Source organism: Leucoraja erinacea, chromosome 26 (genome assembly GCF_028641065.1).
Source record: "Leucoraja erinacea ecotype New England chromosome 26, Leri_hhj_1, whole genome shotgun sequence".
Classification (NCBI taxonomy): Eukaryota; Metazoa; Chordata; class Chondrichthyes; order Rajiformes; family Rajidae; genus Leucoraja; species Leucoraja erinaceus.
This window is the reverse complement of record NC_073402.1, coordinates 18,864,863-18,883,316: the sequence shown is the minus strand read 5'-3', so window position 1 is coordinate 18,883,316 and position 18,454 is coordinate 18,864,863. Positions and strand designations below refer to the sequence as shown.

General features: G+C 39.7%; 1 protein-coding gene across 3 annotated transcripts in view; it reads right to left on the bottom strand.

Annotated features, from left to right (window-relative positions):
- The window catches only part of LOC129709741 (dyslexia-associated protein KIAA0319-like protein), a 71,455-nt gene extending 53,086 nt beyond the window's left edge, over positions 1 to 18,369 (bottom strand). The window contains exons 1-2 of one of the 3 annotated variants that reach the window (XM_055656294.1): positions 17,899 to 18,369; positions 10,254 to 10,425 (exon numbers count right to left, since the gene is read on the bottom strand). In XM_055656294.1, coding sequence (XP_055512269.1) covers positions 10,254 to 10,395 — 142 coding nt within the window. In that variant the 5' untranslated portion in view covers positions 10,396 to 10,425; positions 17,899 to 18,369. Of the gene's footprint in view, positions 1 to 10,253; positions 10,426 to 17,706 lie in introns of all 3 variants that reach the window. The other 2 variants (XM_055656292.1, XM_055656293.1) reach the window with 2 other exon arrangements.
- Between the last annotated feature and the right edge of the window lie 85 nt (positions 18,370 to 18,454).

Sequence of the window (18,454 nt, the reverse complement as noted above, 5' to 3'; positions counted from 1 at the left end):
CCAGATGAGATCCCAATCTAAAAACCTCACTTTCTCCCTCCTGCATCTGCTCTTTAGCCATTTGTTCATCTGTCGACCTTCCTATTTCTATGCTCGCTAGCACATGGTACAGGAAGTGATCAGAGATGTTGGACTTACAGGACCTGCCTTTCAACATTCTACCGAACTCTCTAAATTCCTTTTGTAGGACCCATCCCTGTGAGGAGGGATTGGGGTGCTCATTTACACAAAACACAGAGGGTAATGGAAAACTAAAGGACTGGGGATGTAATTGCAACGTTGACATCTGGAGGATGGGGAAAGAGAATGGGGAGGAGTAGACAACAACAGCAAATAAGTCTTTCTACAACTTTGCTGTTTTGGCAAGAACACAATTAATGGCCCTTTAGTCTCTGTAGCCAAGAAAGAATTGACCTGTCTTGCCAGCAATGCAGCATAGATTCAGTTAATTTATTTATGGATGACACAGTCAACAGACAAAGAGAAAGAGAGTAGAAAGGTTTCCAGAATCATTGTGGTTTGTTAGAATGAGAGGCAGTCTCAATGACACTCAAGATTCGGAAAGGGATTAATGGGGAGATGCTGCTTCCTCTAACTGGGAAATATCAAAAGATTCAGGGACAGAGAAGCCAAATTGGCTGATCCTGGATTGTAACGATGAAAAATCTTTTACAAGAAGTATATCTTTATCATTCTCTACCTGTGCAATATTTCCTCACACTTTTCCATTTACTTCAGGGACATCTTAGTTGTGTAGTTGTAATACATTGCTAATATGGGGTGGAAGATTGCAACCTTCACATGGTCCACCCTGTTTCGATGAATGCAATCAACCTGGCGTGCACAAACAAATAAGATCAAATAGAACAAGTTGTCCTACAACTTTAGGCTGTGCACGCCATATGCATGAAGAAGATTGCTAATATGCAATATTTTAATGGCAAATGAGCATCTGCCCGGTTATACATGATCAGTGTAACCTGCCTCCCAGCACAGAGTCAACTCAGTAAACTCCCTCTGGTTGTAGGATGACCTAAATAAAGCTACAGTGCCTGTCTACCTTGATTAAATATTATTGTGTACGAAGGAACTGTAGATGCTGGGTTACTCCGAAGCATTACACAAAATGCTGGAGTAATTGAGTCAGAGGAGAGGGAAACTAGAGATATGGAAGGGTACAGAGAATGTTAGGTGTGAAACTGACACATCAAAGCAGATGTTTAATAAAGAACTGCAAATGTTGGGAAAATCAAAGGTAGACAAAATATGCTGGAGAAACGCAGTGAGGCAGCATCTCGGGAGAGAAGGAATAGGCGACGTTTTGGGTTGAGACTCTTCTTCAGACCAGATGTTGATCAAGAAATAGTGTTTCGTTGTTGGCAGAGGGGAAGATGGCAATGGAGCATACAAACAGTAAAATTAATCAGGAGGACAGTGAAACTAGTCCTAGAACAAGGATGGGGGAGGAACGGAGAGAGAGGGAAAGCAATGGTTACTTGAAGTAAAATAAATCAATATTCATGGGTTATAAGCTGCCCAAGTGAAATATGAGGTGCTATTCATCCAATTTGTGTTTGGACTCACTCTGACAGTGTAGGCGGCCTCAGACCGAAAGGTAGATATGGCAATGGGAGGGGGATTTAAAGTGTTTAGCAACCGGGAGATCGCGTAGGCCTAGGCAAACTGAGCGGAGGTTGCAAACTCAGCAAAATGACCACCTAGTCTGAACTCAGTCTCCCCAATACATAGGAGTACCTGGGGAGGGGGTGGTTTGGGCGGGAAGGAATGAGTTAACCAGGGAGTTGCAGAGGGAACGGTCTCTGCAGAAAGGGGTGGAGATGGGAAGATGTGGCTAGTGGTTACCGGTGGCGAAAATGTGGGAAGATTGTGCTGTCACATAATATTAAGATCATGTTCAAATAAGACCATTTAGGATTAACCAATGCAGATTGAAATAAGATATCATTTGCTTTAGTATTTCCCCACTAACTCTCCATCAGTAGTGAGAAGCAGAAATATTATATCAAATTAACTGAAAGAGTTTCCACTTTGGTTATGTTTTAAACTTAATAGAAGCAGTGCAGACACAACTATCATTTATACAACAATGTTTCTTGAAACTTCAATGAAGCTTGTCCAAGTTTATTTAAAAAAACAATGACATTAGAAAATATAAAATGCCAGAATTTGAAACAATTGGAGTTATTAGAAGATTTAAGACCAAGATTTAAATGCGAATAATCTTTCGGGGGAAGCACTGAAACATGTCATCATCTGCAGCTGGTAATCAGCAGATAATATTATAAACATCAACCATGATTAGCAAACTGACATGCATGATTCACTCTGCCAATTAGATATTACTCATATTAACAGAAGAATAAAACTTGTGTTCTGGTACTTATTAAAACGCATAGCAGCACTATTAATGTATCCAATGTTCCAACAGGAGAACATGCACACAAAAGTTCGGAGAAATTGTGGTGTTAGAATTGTTCTCAAGGCAAATAATCTACAAATATTTATTAGATAAACAACAGTGGAGTCAGCCCACACATTTGCTTTTGTGGCCAAATGGCTGGTAAAACCTAACATTTTCCAAAGACAGCCTTAGACAGCCAAGACAAAAGTCCATACCCATTGGCCACCTTGATGTATTTCTGACAGCTCAAATTGTAAAATATCTTTGGTCTCTTTTTGCATGTCTCCAATGTCCAAATACATAATAGTCATACAGTGTGGAATAGTCGCGATAGTCGCTGCCTCAAATACCTCCTCTGGCAGCTCATTCCATACACCTACCACCTTTTGTTTGAAAAAGTTACCCGTCAGATTCCTATCATATCTTTTCCCCTTAAACCTATGTCCTCTAGTTCTCGATTACCCAACTCTAGGCAAAAGACTCTGCGTGTCTACCCAACCTATTCCTCTCATGATTTTTTTTCACCTCTAACAGATCAACCCTCATCCTCCTGCCCCCCAAGGAATAGAGTCCCAGCCTGCTCAATCTCCCCCTATGGCAAGGACTCTTGAGTCCTGGCAAAATCCTCATAAATCTTCTCTGTACCCTTTCCAACTTGACAACATATTGCCTACAGTACAACATGGTGCCCAGAACTTAACGCAATACTCACCAACATATTATTTAACTGCAACACGACCTCCGAACTTCTATACTGAATATGGATATACTGATGTAGGCCAATGTGCCAAAAGCCTTTTTGACCACCCTATCTACCTGTTGCGCCAAACATCAAGGAACTATGTAGCTGCACTAGTAGATCTCTCTGCACTACAACACTCCCCAGAGCTTTACCATTCACCGAGAAGGTCCTGCCCATGTTAGACTTTCCAAAATGCAATGCCTGTATTAAATTCCATCAACCATTCCTCAGTCACCTAGCCAACCGATCAAGATCCTGCTGCAATTTTTGACAACCATCCTCACTATCTAAAATACCACCCCCTTTTGTATTGTTTGCAAACTTACTAATCTTGCCATGTATGTTCTCATCCTAATCATTAATATAGATGACAAACGGTAATGGGCCCAGCACTGAACACTGAGACACACCACTTCTCACAGGCCTCCAGTCAGAGAAGCAACCTTCTACCTTCACCCACTGCTTCCTCCTATGGAGCCAATTTTCAATCCATTCAGCTATCTCTCCTTGAATCCCATGCAATCTAACCTTCCAGTTAACAACTTTGCTTAATATACGTAGCTCCACATTTTTAAGGGCAATGAATTAAGTATTACATGTTGGCATTATTAACAGCATCGACTGACAGATTACAATCAAATAATATGGCACTTTCATAAAAAAGCAAACCTTTGAGCATAATAAACAATTAAAGTCCAAATCACCACCACTGCTATCATAAATGTTACCAGTCATCCCTATCCTATCAGATGGTTTTTGTTACTGCAAAATATGACAAATACAGTTTAACTGATTACACACCAGCCACCTTTGGGATATTGGTGGTGGTGGATTAACAGATTTTCTGGACAATGGGCTGTCACTATTAAAATATTCAAACACTATTAATATTACATTTCTATTTAAAATAAACGTGCCACAGTGTTCCAGTGAACCTAGCGATGATAAATGGAGCAGGAAATATACAAGCACTCTAGATCCCAGCTCTGGTCACAAACCTATTCAAACCCCTGGTTCTTCACATTCCAATCCCAGCTCCAGCAGCACACCCAGGTCACGCATCAGATGGTGGCCTCAGCTGCACTCAGGACCCTTGAATTTAGCCACATACACTGTTTGCACTCTGGACTCTGGCTCTCATCCTTGAGCAAGTCAAATGTCAAACATTCAGGATTTTCTAACAATCAAATAACAGATTGTCGGGAGTTTATTGTGATATAAACATGAATTATCCACTCAGGAATACAGTTAAACACTAGCATGACATGTTTGTGTATGGTGGTCCATTCTCTTTATGTCCATAACAAATTAAAAGTAATTCAGCAGAGACTAGGTACAGGAAAATTGGTAATATTCAATTTTCTGGGAGAGGGGGGGGGGGTAAATGTTTGAGCCATTGAACCAGGATTCAAACTGACAATCTCAAGTTCAATCATACAGTTCATTTTCTCTTCTGGAAAGATCATGCAAATCAAGGCAGGAAAGTGAACTTCCTTACATTCTCTTCAATTTAAGTGAGTAAGAAGATAACACCTAGAGTACATTCTGTGCAAAAATCAGGATTTTTCACTTTGATAGGAACAAAGGAAAAATAATGTTTTTAAAATGAAGAACATCCATTAAAACTTGCTAACTTGAGGGTTTTCAATGCGTTGCACTAGAGATGAAGTATAATTCACGAATTATTACGTAAGACTTTGAGTTTTACAACTTTGAATTCTGTGTAGAAATTATACAACCGTGTAATGATTAAAGAAATTAAATCATCTTACTGATGTATTATATCTTTTTTACCTCTTTTACGTCGAACAATCACTGTTCCAGGCGTACACTGGCCCTATGCCCGAACTCTACCACCGCTACATTGCCGACTGCATCGGTGCTACCTCCTGCACCCGTGCTACCTCCTGCACCCATGCAGAACTCACTGACTTCATCAACTTCACGACTAATTTCCATCCTCCACTCAAATTCACTTGGACCATCTCCGACATCTCCCTACAATTTCTAGATCTCACCGTCTCCATCACAGAAGACAGACTATTGACCAACATCTATTACACTGACTCCCATAACTATCTACACTACACTTCTTCCCACCCTGCTTCATGTAAAGACTTTATCCTCTACTCCTAATTCCTCCGTCTACACCGCATCTGCGCCCCCGATGAGGTTTTCCATACCAGGTCATCAGAGATGTCCTCATTCTTTAGGAAATGGGGGTTCCCCTCTTCCACTCACCAAGGTGTCCTCGATATCCCACAGCTCCGCTCTTGCTCCCCCTCATCCCATCCGTAACAAGGACAGAGTCCACCTTGTCCTCACCTTTCACCCCATCAACCGTCGCATACAGCATATAATCCTCCAACATTTTCACCACCTCCAGCGGGATCCCACGACTGGCCACATCCTCCCATCTCCACCCTTTTCTGTTTTCCGCAGAGACCGTTCTCTCCGCAACTCCCTTGCCAACACGTCCCTTCCCACCCAAACCACCCCCTCCCCGGGTACTTTCCCCTGCAACCGCAGGAGTTGCAACACCTGTCCCTTTACTTCCACCCTCGACCATCCAAGGACCCTGACAGTCTTTCGGGGTGAGGCAGAGGTTCACTTGCACCTCCTCCAACCTCATCTACTGTATCCGCTGTTCCAGGTATCAACTCCTGTGCATCGTCGAGATCAAGCGCAGGCTTGGTGATCGTTTCGCTGCACACCTCCGCTCAGTTCACCATAACCTACCTGATCTCCCGGTTGCTCAACACTTCAACTCCCCCTCCCATTCGCAATCTGACCTTTCTGTCCTGGGTCTCCTCCATTGTCAGAGTTAGGCTCAGCGCAAATTGGAGGAATAGCACCTCATATTTCGCTTGGGTAGATTACAATGCTGCAGTATAAACATTGACTTCTCGAACTTTAAATAGCCCTTACTTTCCTTCTCTCTCCATCCCCTCCCCCTTCCCAGTTCTCCCACCAGTTTTACTGTCTCCGACTACATTCTATCTCTGTCCCGCCCACTCCCCTGACATCGGTCTGAAGAAGGGTCTCGACCCAAAACGACACCCATTCCTTCTTTCCAGAGATGCTGCCTGTGCCGCTGAGTTACTCCAGCATTTTGTGTCCACCTTTTATCTTTTTTAGTTGTGTACTTATTGTAGAGTCTGCTGTTGTGACACATTTAACTTTCTTTTATTTCTGTACTAGAAAGCTTTTTCTAGCTCAAGGTTTTAAAGAGAACATAAGAAATAGGAACAGGAGGTGGGCATATGACCCTTTGAGTCCATTAGAATAGATCATTATAAAATTACAACTGTCTAGAAGATGATTTTCTTTCCTTGTCTCTACATTAAACTTTACTATTCGTGTAGGTTTAGGTATTCTCATAAGTGAATTGCATAAAATTAGCCTTGGTACAATAAACAATTGGTAAGAACTAGACCAAGTGGGCCCTGTCACACGGGAGGCCTGGTCACCCAATGCAACCCGTTCCCCCCAACACAATATTCAACCACTCACCCATAGCCCCCACGGGACGCCTGGTCCACCAACGCAACCCATTCCCCAACACAATATTCCACCACTCACCCATGGCCCCCAACTGCATAGGGGCAGCTCATTTCTCCCTATCCACCAGCACCCTCCCCCTGCTCTTTACCCTCCCTCTTTTTAAACTTAAAAAAATTGACTGTACACTTTAAAAAATCCAATTGCACGCTGCCAGGACTCAGTGTCCTGTGATTTGCAACATTGTAACGGGCAGAGCCAGCAAATGCAATTGGATTTTTTACAGTGAAAAGTTAAGTCATCAGTTTAAGTAAATTAATCCCATTGTAACATCGTAGCTGCTAACCAAAGATCATATAGCAAGCAAGATAGATCACTCGACGAAAAAGACGTAGTGTGGTCATGGGCAGATTCATGGGTAATTTTCGGCCCCATTTCCGTAACCGGCTTCTGTCTCCGCACCAAAGATCCCATAGGATACTAGTGCGGAGACTGAAGCCGGTTACGGAAACATCCTCATAAAAATAAAAGTTATTTGGGAAAAATCTTCTCATTTTCAATTATAATTTATTAACAGAAACTGTTCCCCCGCAACGCTGAATACACTGCGAGTCGGGTCGGATTACTGAAATGGATGAAAAAAAGGCCCACGTTCCGCTCCATTGCATACTACACGTCAGCCCATTGCATTTAGAAGGAGTGGTCGATCTTGATTGCTATAGGATCTTTGCTGCTAACTGCCACTGCAACTTGAACAGATTTTTGGCAAACTGGATTTTGTAAAGTTCAAAATGTGAATAACTTGTAAAATATACCATCAATGTGAACAAAACTTGATACAACGCACCACAGGACAATGGTGTGCAAAAATTGTAGCGCTATGTAGAGTTTTGGCGTAATTCAGGGTATGACTACACAGACTCACAAACAAACAAGATGAGAGCTTTAGTAATATATAGATAATAGCCCTTGTATGTTTGTTATTGTGAAGGGGTTGCAATGCAATTGCAGAAATGTTTTCTCAAAATTGCAGTCCATTGATGGACCATGCCTGGAATACTGTGCGCAAATTAGCTCCTGTTGGGTCTCAGAAAATGTATTTGCACTACCTGAGAGGCAACTGGATTAATTCCCAGGACAATAGAGCAATCCCAAGGCAAAATAAAGTTAAATGCTCTCAATCTCTAGAGAAATAATTTTATTACAATATACAAGTTTTTAAACAGGAAAAAGAACAACAATAAAAATGTCCAGAGGCAATTTCCCTTGGTTAGAGAGTCAACAATAAAGTATAATGTAAACATTGTGTCAGGATGGCATCTAGTGCATGGCATTTAGGACAAATGACAGGAGAAAGAAAAATGTCTTCTAGAGTAGTGATTTTAGAATTATCTATCCTAATGGTCTTTGAATACTCAGATGCTCAGTGTATTCAAAGGTTGATAGATCTTTGGGAATGTTGAGATATGGGAATTGGACAGGAAAGTGGGGTTGAAGTAAAGGCCAGATATGACTTTTTATAATGCCAGCACAGGTGCGAAGGGCCACCTGCACACCTCGTGTTCCTATTTCTTACTCTCTTCTTTAAAAACTCAAGCTAAAAAAGCTGCCCGGCACAGAAATAATGGAAGGTTAAAAGTGTCACAGCACTCTACACACGTAGACCACAAAAAAAGATATCATACTGTACATAAGGCGATTCAACTTCTGTAATCATTATACTGTTTAATAATTTCCACACAGAATTCAAAGTTGTGAAAATATAATAATTTGTAAATTATAACTAATCTCCATTGTAATCTATTTATCGAAAACCTCAACCCAAAAATGGAGCTATCCCAATAACTCCACTGCCATGTTTCCTTCCAATCTTCTATGTTTCACAAGGAATTCTTTTAAAGTCCAAAAAATACAAATGCAACTTTTTTTGCAGTTCTTCTTATCCGAGGTATAAACCTTGCAAATTTCTTCTAGACTGCCAGAAATGCTGGCATATCGTTCTTAAATAAGGGGACCAACTTTGTGTACATGCTCTCTACCCCGCACAATTATAATAACACCTCTCCATTTTCAAACTGCAACCTGGCAAATGGCATTTTGGTCTATTATATTCCGAACTACATGCTGCATCTGCATGCATTTCATGTACAAACACACCTACATCCCTTTTGCATGACTTTAGATCGGCAGTTCAATGATATACTGTCTGCAAACAATAAGTAACTATTGTCCTTTCATTCAGATTAAGAATGAGGCACTCAGGTCCACAATTCTTCCATAATCACTAGAATATCCCAACTATGTAGTTCTTTAAATGAGAACTTACGAGTGTGGGGGAAGCAGCACAAAATATAGATAAAAGTAGGACATGAAAAACCTGCTGCTATGAATAAAAACAAGGATAATGTGGGAAAAAAGGATGCTGCTTCTTTGACTTTGTATTGACTTTTTTCAAGAACCTCTCCCTAAAATGTCAATAAACAATCTTTCATCAAACATTCTTTCATCAAACATTCAACAGCTGGCATCTGACAATATATACAGGGACAGAAGTGCTATCAAAGCAATTCATCATCGGCTAATACACTGGAAAAATATGAGAATCACAGATGGTGATGAGTCAGAACATTGAAGTGAGATCGACCGATTGACCAAATGGTGCCAGCACAACGACCTGGCTCTCAATATCAGTAAAACCAAGGAACTGATTGTGGACTTTGGAAAGGAAGGATGAGGACCCACAATCCTGTTTATATCAATGGGATGATGGTGGAGAGAGTCAAAAACTGCAAATTCCTGGGTGTGCATATTTCCAAAGATCTTTCCTGGACCCAGCACACTGATGCAATTATAAAGAAAGCACATCAACGCCTCTACTTCCTGCAAAGATTACGAAGATTCGGTATGTCAAAGAGGATTCTCCTGAACTTCTACAGGTGTACAGTAGAGAGCATATTGACTGGTTGCATCATAGCCTGGTTCGGCAACTTGAACGTCCAGGAGCGGAAAAGACTGCAAAAAGTTGTGACCACTGCCCAGTCCATCACCGGCTCTGACCTCCCCACCATCGAAGGGATTTATCGCAGTCGCTGCCTCAAAAAGGCAGCTACAATTATCAGAGAACCACACCATCCTGGCCACACACTCATTTCACCACTGCCATCTGGAAGAAGGTACAGGAGCCTGAAAACTGTAATGTTCAGATTCAGGAACAGATTCTTCCCTTCAGCCATCAGGATATTAAACACAACAACAAGTATGCTCTGAACTACAACAGACTATTAATATTATTGCACTATATTTGTTTGTTTTTTGAGTATGTGTGTATGTGTATATACACACACTGAACTTTTTTTCTCTCGTTTATGTACTGTGTTCACATATTTTGTTGTGATGCAGCAAGTAAGAATTTAATTGTTCTATCTGGGACATATGACAATAAAACACTCTTGCCTCTTGAAAACAGTTGTGCATCAAAAACAAATAAATTAGTTCTTTGAATTTGAACTGCATTATGTTAAGATTTCAGTGTAAAACTGCTTGCAATAAAATGAAACACGTGTGATTAGATCAGAGGGTGCAACTTACTTGTAAATGAACTCAATATGGTCAGATAGAAGCAGATGTACAACAGGTCCCCAAGCTTTGAAACGCATGCTCGCCTAAAGAACATCGAAACTATTACAGAAGACATCGCTGGGACTGAAAGGTTTTTCTGGCTCCTGTACATGGTCACCTTGTTACTGAAGATAACAATTGCCTGCAAAGAACACAGAACACATATTTTTGCAATGTCAGACAATTACAGCAAAGCTGAAAATTCTCATTCAATCAACTATTCCTAAAATTGAACTTTGCCACAGAAAATTGAATATAGCGACAGTGGCAAGTGAAAAAAATATTTTCATGTACTGGCTATTTTCTGTTTAGCTCTTTATAAAATTAAGGGGTTTTGGACAATGACACAAATAAAGATTTCTTAGTGACAGGGTTAATAAATTGGGCAGATGTTTAAGTTGCATTAAGCAATATTCAGTTAATTACGCCATTGGTAACAAATACATAACACTGGACTCAATGCATAAGAGAACTCCGAGATACTGCACATAGTTTAGCCCACAGATGGATTACAAAAGATCCTATTCACATTCACAACTAGCTTGGCTTCAGTCTTCTTTCTTTCTAAATCACAAATAAATCTGTAATGTTAGCCAATAATGTTAACTATTGAAAGGTGAAATGAAACTGCAACCCAATTATGGAGAATAGCAAAATACTTATTAATTTGTTAAGTAGGATTTTTTACTAATTATAATGCCTTAGATACAAACTCTGGCTATTTGCATAAGAAAACCTACACCACGACTGTAATGATCCACAAAGCAAAAAATGTAATTACTGAAGCCACATACATTCTCTTAACCATAAAAAAAGTAGTGAGTTTTTTCAGCTCCTTCAAAATAACTATGCATCAAATAAAAGGTTAAAAACAATCTGATTTGATCCTTAATGTCAGTGTTATTTGTGGGAATTGTAGCACTCAATTAAGTTGCCGTATTCCCTGTATTACCCTGTATTACACAGGAACCACATTTCCAGAAAACATATTCATATTTTTATTTTGCATGTTTTCTTGGAACATAGAAGGTATCCATTTGATTAAATTAGCTTGTGCCAGCTCTCAGAGCATTCCAATCATGGAATCATGTGATGCAGCGGTACCGTAAAGATTGCTGATTTCAGTGCATGACGTGGATAGATCTACATCTCCGAATACAGATTTGAAAAATTCTCTTTTAAGGGGCCTTCTCTTCTATTTCTACTTTCCACTTTTTTTTATTTTTTATATACACACTTCACGTTTTTCTACTCTCTACCATCTATTTTTCCACTTTTTCCCCTTTCTATTATTTTCTTTTTCTTGTCTTGCTTACTTCCTTCTCATAACATAAAACTAGAGGTTGTACATATAATGGATTACGGTATGACATAGTTGGCACCTAAAATTAGGTTCCACTGTACTGTTTTGTACTTCTAAGAAAATAAACAAAAACAAAAAAAAAAAAAAAAGCAATCTGATTTGATCCTTAATGTCAGTGTTATTTGTGGGAATTGTCGCACTCAATTAGGTTGCCATATTCCCTGTATTACACAGGAACCACATTTCCAGAAAACATATTCATATTTTTATTTTGCATGTTTTCTTGGAACATAGAAGGCATCCATTTGATTAATTTAGCTTGTGCCAGCTCTCAGAGCATTCCAATCAATCCCATTCCATTTACCTCCTCACATTGTGTAGGAAGGAACTGCAGATCCTTGTTTACACCAAAGATAGACACACAAAGCTGGAGTAACTCAGTGGGTCAGGCAGCATTTGGCCACTGAGTAACTCCGGATTTTTGTGTTTACCTCCTCACCTTATTGGCCAAGGGGGCATTTTTCACTAGAGGTTGAAAAAGATATAATAATAATAATAATAATAATAATCTTTATTTATATAGCACTTTTCAACAAAACCAGTATTTGAACCAAAGTGCTTTACAGAGTTTGATTAAATTAAAGAACAGACCAAATGTCAATATATCCATACAAAACAAAAAAGAGAAAAAAATATGAACAAAAACAACCCCACATTCTGCAAAATGAAGAGCTATTGGAAAATGGCAATAGTACTAGACCACTAAAATGTACTAACATGGAAAATGTAACTAATTCAAAGTTTTTTTTTAAATCTTCGAGAATGAGGGACTGCAAGTTTCCCCAAGAATTTTACTTCCTAAGAAAAATAAGTACATTTATATATTGGGAAAAATGGCTTTTAAGATTTTTTTTTGTTTAATCAACTCAGACTCAAAGCTGTTTTACACATTGATAATTATCTGGTTGTTGATCTTTTAATTAACTAGACTGACCTTTCACTTGCATTAGCGGGTCATAACAACAAAGCTTCCATTTCCAAAATACTGTTAACTCATAACATCCTTTACAACAGCACTGTAACAAAAATAACATAAATCTTGCACAATGATATCAGGGCAGGTGGCAGATCAGGGCACCACTAATGACAGTGGATCAATTAAATATTTTAATGTTTTGGGATTGGGCAAGATCAGATATTTTTGAAGACATCAAAGCTGGAAAGGCATACAGAGACTGGAAGAGTGGCCAAAGCATGGAAGGATTTAGAAACATAGAAAATAGATGCAGGAGTAGGCCATTTGGCCCTTCGAGCCAGCACCGCCATTCAATATGATAATCATCGATAATCATCAAAAATATGTACCCTGTTCCTGCTTTCTCCCAATATCCCTTGATTCTGTGAGCCCCAAGAGTTATATCGAACTCTCTCTTGAAAACATACAGTGAATTCTCCTCCACTGCCTTCTGTGGCAGAGAATGCCACAGAGATTTGAAAACAATTAGAATTTTGTTATAGTACTGTACCAAAGTGAAGTTACTTAAATAAAGTTTATTTTTCTTGGTAACTGCTATCATCAAAATCAATAGGAATACAAGGGAAATGAATATTCTTAAGTGAGACTTAGCCTGAAAAACCCTTAAAAACCTCTAGGCTGATGCAACATCTGTGACTAGGCACACTACACAATCAAAATTCAGCAGATGGAATCAATTCTGACAAACATACAAATGGAACTGGAAATGAATTTGATAGAATACTGAGTATTAGAAATTTGATTTACCGAGAAATAAAATGTCAAAAGAATAAGACTGATGAAATATTTTGGTACTGTACAGTAAAAGATTAGTTTCATCACACTTTAAAACGTTTAGACATGTGGAATGAACCACGAGACCATACACAATGAGAAGTCACACAGAGTGAAAGGCTCTCATAATTAAAACAATGATACATTTATACTATAGCCAACAATATAAGCTCCTTTAATTAATATAACCTGATTTTAAGAGTCCTTCATTCTTGAAATGGAGCCTAAATTAAAATTATTTAATGTGCAAGTAAGATTCATGCATTGACTTTATTAAATATTGTTTCTGGTCAATGTTATTTTGCCAGCAGCAAGGATCATGAAGGAGAACAATGCATGACTAGTTCTGTCAACTGAATTACATGATTTGTATTGAAATTCTACTTGCTTTTTTTTACTTCACATGGCAGGGATTGTCCGTCATCTAAATATCACAGTATCTGCTCACAGGATTTGCCTACTTTATTGATAACCAATTGACCATCCACAATAAATTATTTCAGGAGTTACCAAAAATACCATCTATGAACAACATTACAAAGGCCATGGTGCACATTTTAAATCATTTTGTGCAATAAAGTCGTTGGCATCCTACTTTTAAAAAGGATGTGCTTTTAACCTTGCAGATCTGACTCACCAGTTTTGCTCTTTTATCTTGGTGTCATCTGAAACACTTCAGACAACATTGATTCTTAACAACTTAGCAAGCCATTCTAAGCAATCATACAACAGGGTGCAATTAGGAGTTCAACAATGTATTCTTCTTCTTCTTCAAGAAGAAGAATACATTGTTGACAAGAAGAAGAAGAAGAAGAGGAAGGGCAAACTTGAAAAGATATTACAAATAAGCTTTTAATTAGCCCATCTTTTCAAATTGGTTTTAATCTTACAAACAAATCTCATCAGCAAAATGCATTTTGAAAAGTGCTGCACCACACAAGAACATTGCTTCAAGGTATCACAATCCTAAAAAACAAAAATATTTCTACTGTCCTCAATATATTTCATATCATGAATGCTCTTCACATTCTGCACCAATTCCTCATTAACTCACTGCGTACAAGAACTATGGAAATGTTTCAGTAAAATGCTGGAGGAACTCAGCAGGTCAGGCAGCATCTGTGGAGGGAATTGACAGACAGTGTTTTGGATTGGGACTCTTCTTAAGACTGATTAGAATAGAGGGGGGAAAGCTTGCAAAGAGAAGCTGGGGTGGGACAAGGCAGAGCAATTGATAGGTGAATTAAGACGTGAGAGGTTTGATTGGAAAATTGATAGATTAAGCAAACAAGGCTAAAGATGAAATGGAGACAAAATGGTATGTGATAGAGAGAGAAGATGTGGTGTGAAATGTCCAGCCAGAGGGAGAGATATGGGTATGGGGTACAGGTTTTGTCCTGCCCCCGCCTTGGTTTTCCAGCCTTCTTTTCCCCTACTCAGGTCAATCTTTTTTGCTCAAGATTCCAGCATCTGCAGTTTCTTGTGTCTCCAAACAATGTTTCCTGTTCTGAGAGGATACAGGGATTACTGGTTGAAAGCAAGCATTTAAGACAATTGGAAGAAAAAATTCTTCTCTCAGAGTTGCAAATCTTTGGAATCCTCTTCCTCAAAGGGCAGTGGAAGCAAGGCTCATTAAGGCACAAGTAAATAAGGAAGAGAACATTTACAAATGGGACAGCAGAGCCGAGTTTAAAATCTGGCCAACCACAATCTTAATAAACAACAGGACAGGTTTGAGGAGCTGAGTGGCCCACCCCTGCTCCTAATTTATATGTTCATATAACTGAGTTAGGTTTCAACCATTATACTTGGCTAGAGGAGCATTGAAATTTAGCCCATGAACGTACAGGAAGAAGATCCACATTGGATGATCAGCATGAAATTCATAAACTTTTAATTCTGAAGAAATGGTTCCTTCACCTTTCCTTTTGTGATAGATAAGTAGTCTGAGTGTGGTCAAAACACTCAAGAAATCCACAAACGTATGACCAAAAGGCAAAAACAAAACATCCCTTCACATCATGCACTTTTCAAAAACATTTTAAAATTGCATCACAGGCCATAGTTGAAAGCAAAGTTTATAATAAATCTTATCACAAAAAGGTTCTTACTCTACAACCGTATCTTGAAGAGTGCTCTATTTTCCAAAATAATCCAATAAGAATTCTTAGTTACTCCAAAAACATTCAGGGACTGATAATGTCTTATTGATTGACTGGTGAAATGTAAAAAAGTGTATTGTGTCAACATCAATATCAAGATTTAGATTTTTCATCCATCAGTTTCTTCAATTTGAAACTCAAAATCAATTAATCAATAGCAAGTAATTTTAAAATATCAATTGGTATATTTTTCAATTTTCTTCAATAATTTGTTTTGGTGGAAAATTTCAATTTTGCTCATTCATTAGTGTACTTGTGTCAATTACAAACCCTGTCAATTAAAACCTCCCTTTAAGATATCAGTGATTAAAAACAGAATGCTGGGCATAAAGCATCAGCGAGGAGAGAAAAAAAAATCTATAATTACATGGTAATAACTTTTCATAACTAGCCAATTCTAATGCTGACTGGAGAGGCTGTAAAACATTGAATTTAACAATGTAGTTAAGTCTTCAGGGCAGTAATACATTATGTTGGAAGATGAGCTGCTGTCTCTCCAACTTGCATCTGTAAATACAGAAACATAGAAAATAGGTGCAAGAAAAGGCCATTCGGTCCTTCAAGCCAACACCGCCATTCAATATGATCAAGGCTGATCATCCAAAATTAGAACCCCGTTCCTGCATTCTCCCCATATTCCTTGATCCCGTTAGCCCTAAGAGCTATATATAACTCTCTCTTGAAAAAATCCAGTGAATTGTCCTCCACTGCCTTTTGTGGCAGAAAATTTCACAAATTCACAACTCTCTTGGTGAAAAGGGTTTTCCCCTTGTCAGTTCCAAATGGCCTACCCTTTATTCTTAAACTGTGGCCCCTAGTTCTGGACTTCGTAACAATGTAGGAGACCAAGGCTACAGGTCAAAGTGGAAATGGTATGGAAAATTAAAGCTCTGAAAGGTCAGTGTCGTTTTGACCTTTGTTTTTGCAACACCTATTATCAGCTGTAAAATGATTACCAAATCTTTAATGTAAGGTAGAGAAATAGTATCCAATTAGTGCCTCACTGAGAAACAATGCTTCGGCCTGTGGATGTTGGGAAGCAAATAGTGGCTAGTGGAATCAAGGGATATGGGGAGAAGGTAGGCACGGGTTATTGATTGGGGACGATCAGTCATGATCACAATGAATGGCGGTGCTGGCTCGAAGGTCCGAATGGCCTCCTCCTGCACCTATTTTCTTTGTTTCTATGCTTCTAAAGAGGTAAAAGGGCAGCTGTTGCATCATCCCAGCTGTATAAGAAGATGCAGTGAAAAGGAAAGTGTTTATTGTTGGAGACGGAAGAGTTAATCAAATTTCAAGTTTTCAACATCGCCAGCATATTGCATTTCACATTTTCAGTTCCCCTTCCCGATCACGTTCCACGCATTTTCATTTATCTCACCCAGACTGTCTGCAATTAATAAATTCTCATCACCCTATCTCAACCAGGACCAATCTGCCCGCCACACTTACTCTACGTTTTATTTTGTGCTCTGTACATCTTCCCTTCTCTACGACTTAAAGGCATTTTCATTTTTTAACTTTATAAATTCTGAAGGAAAATCTCTGATCCGAATTTTTAATTTGGTGTCTCTCTTCGCTGAAGCCGGATTAACACCATCAGCAGTTTGTTTTGATTTTCGGCCTGCGAACATCATTACATTTAAAACACTCGTGCAGGTGAGATCTGTATCGTCGGAAGCCTTTCATTTGTGAGCCCTTAAACTAAACATTGCCTGCCAAGATTCCAACGACACTTAACTAAAAGGATAAGGGGACATATGAGTGCCCTAGTCAACACTGATCCCTCAGTCAAAGAGATTGTCAAGTGAGTTAATTAGTTAGTTGTTGCCTTCACTCGCCTGAGTAGTGGTATTTGTTGACTGTAAAACACTGGCAGAAACGGGAACATGGACAGTACATAAAGCAGACAAAAACTTAAAGATGTAAAACCTTATATCACTGCAAGTATTAAGTCAAATCTTCTCACACCAATAGTTGCCTATCTTGCAGAATAACTTCAATCGTACTATTGAACAACTGACGCATTACTCTCATCAAATCTAAAAACTAAATCCATTATAACAACACCGCGCGTACATTCAGCCGCGAACAAGCGGATTTCGTCTGCCAGTTGAACACATCGATATTCGGCCTCTACTAACTCACAACTCCGGTCAGTGAAAATGCAGCCGATGCCATATGGCAGTCTTGGGCTTTAGACAGTCGAAGGTAATAACCTCGCCAATATGAATCGACACTGCGACCCCAGAACTCTGCATTAAAGACACGTCTGTCTTAGAGAATTGTAAACGCAGTCGCATCCGTATAACCGACATCAAGCATTCGGCCTCTACAAACCCTGTTCAGATTCAGACTCCTCCGGACGATGTTCGCCTGTCAAATCTGCATCCAGACTCCTCCTCGTTTTGTTGCCGGCAGATGCGCTGGGCCCGGACCCGGATCTCCGGTCTCTCACTGCCCTGTTCCCATCATCACACTTCTCTTCAGCCTCCGGCTCTCTGTATCTCTCTTCCCCAGTGTCTTATTCTAGATTTCACCGGACTTTCGCTGACGGTTCCTTACTCTCCCTTTTGAGAGCAGAGGGAGGGCAGCTTAACTCAGCTCTCCGGACCTTCTCCCTCTCCCAGTCAACCCCCTTCGCTCTCCCCACTTTCTCTCTACCTTTCTCCCTGTCTGAATCGCCCTCTCTCTTGTGCCTCCCTCTGCCTAACAGAGCCTGTCTTCCTCTCTGTGTCTGTGTCTGTGTGAATCCCCACTGTGGGTGGGTGGGTGCTCGCCGGTACCTGTGCCTGCCTGCTCCCCTCTCTCTCTCTCTGTTTCTCGGTGCCTGTGTGTATTTGCCTGACTTTCCCCTCCCCTCTGTGTGCGCGTTTCTCTGATCACGGGGAGGGAG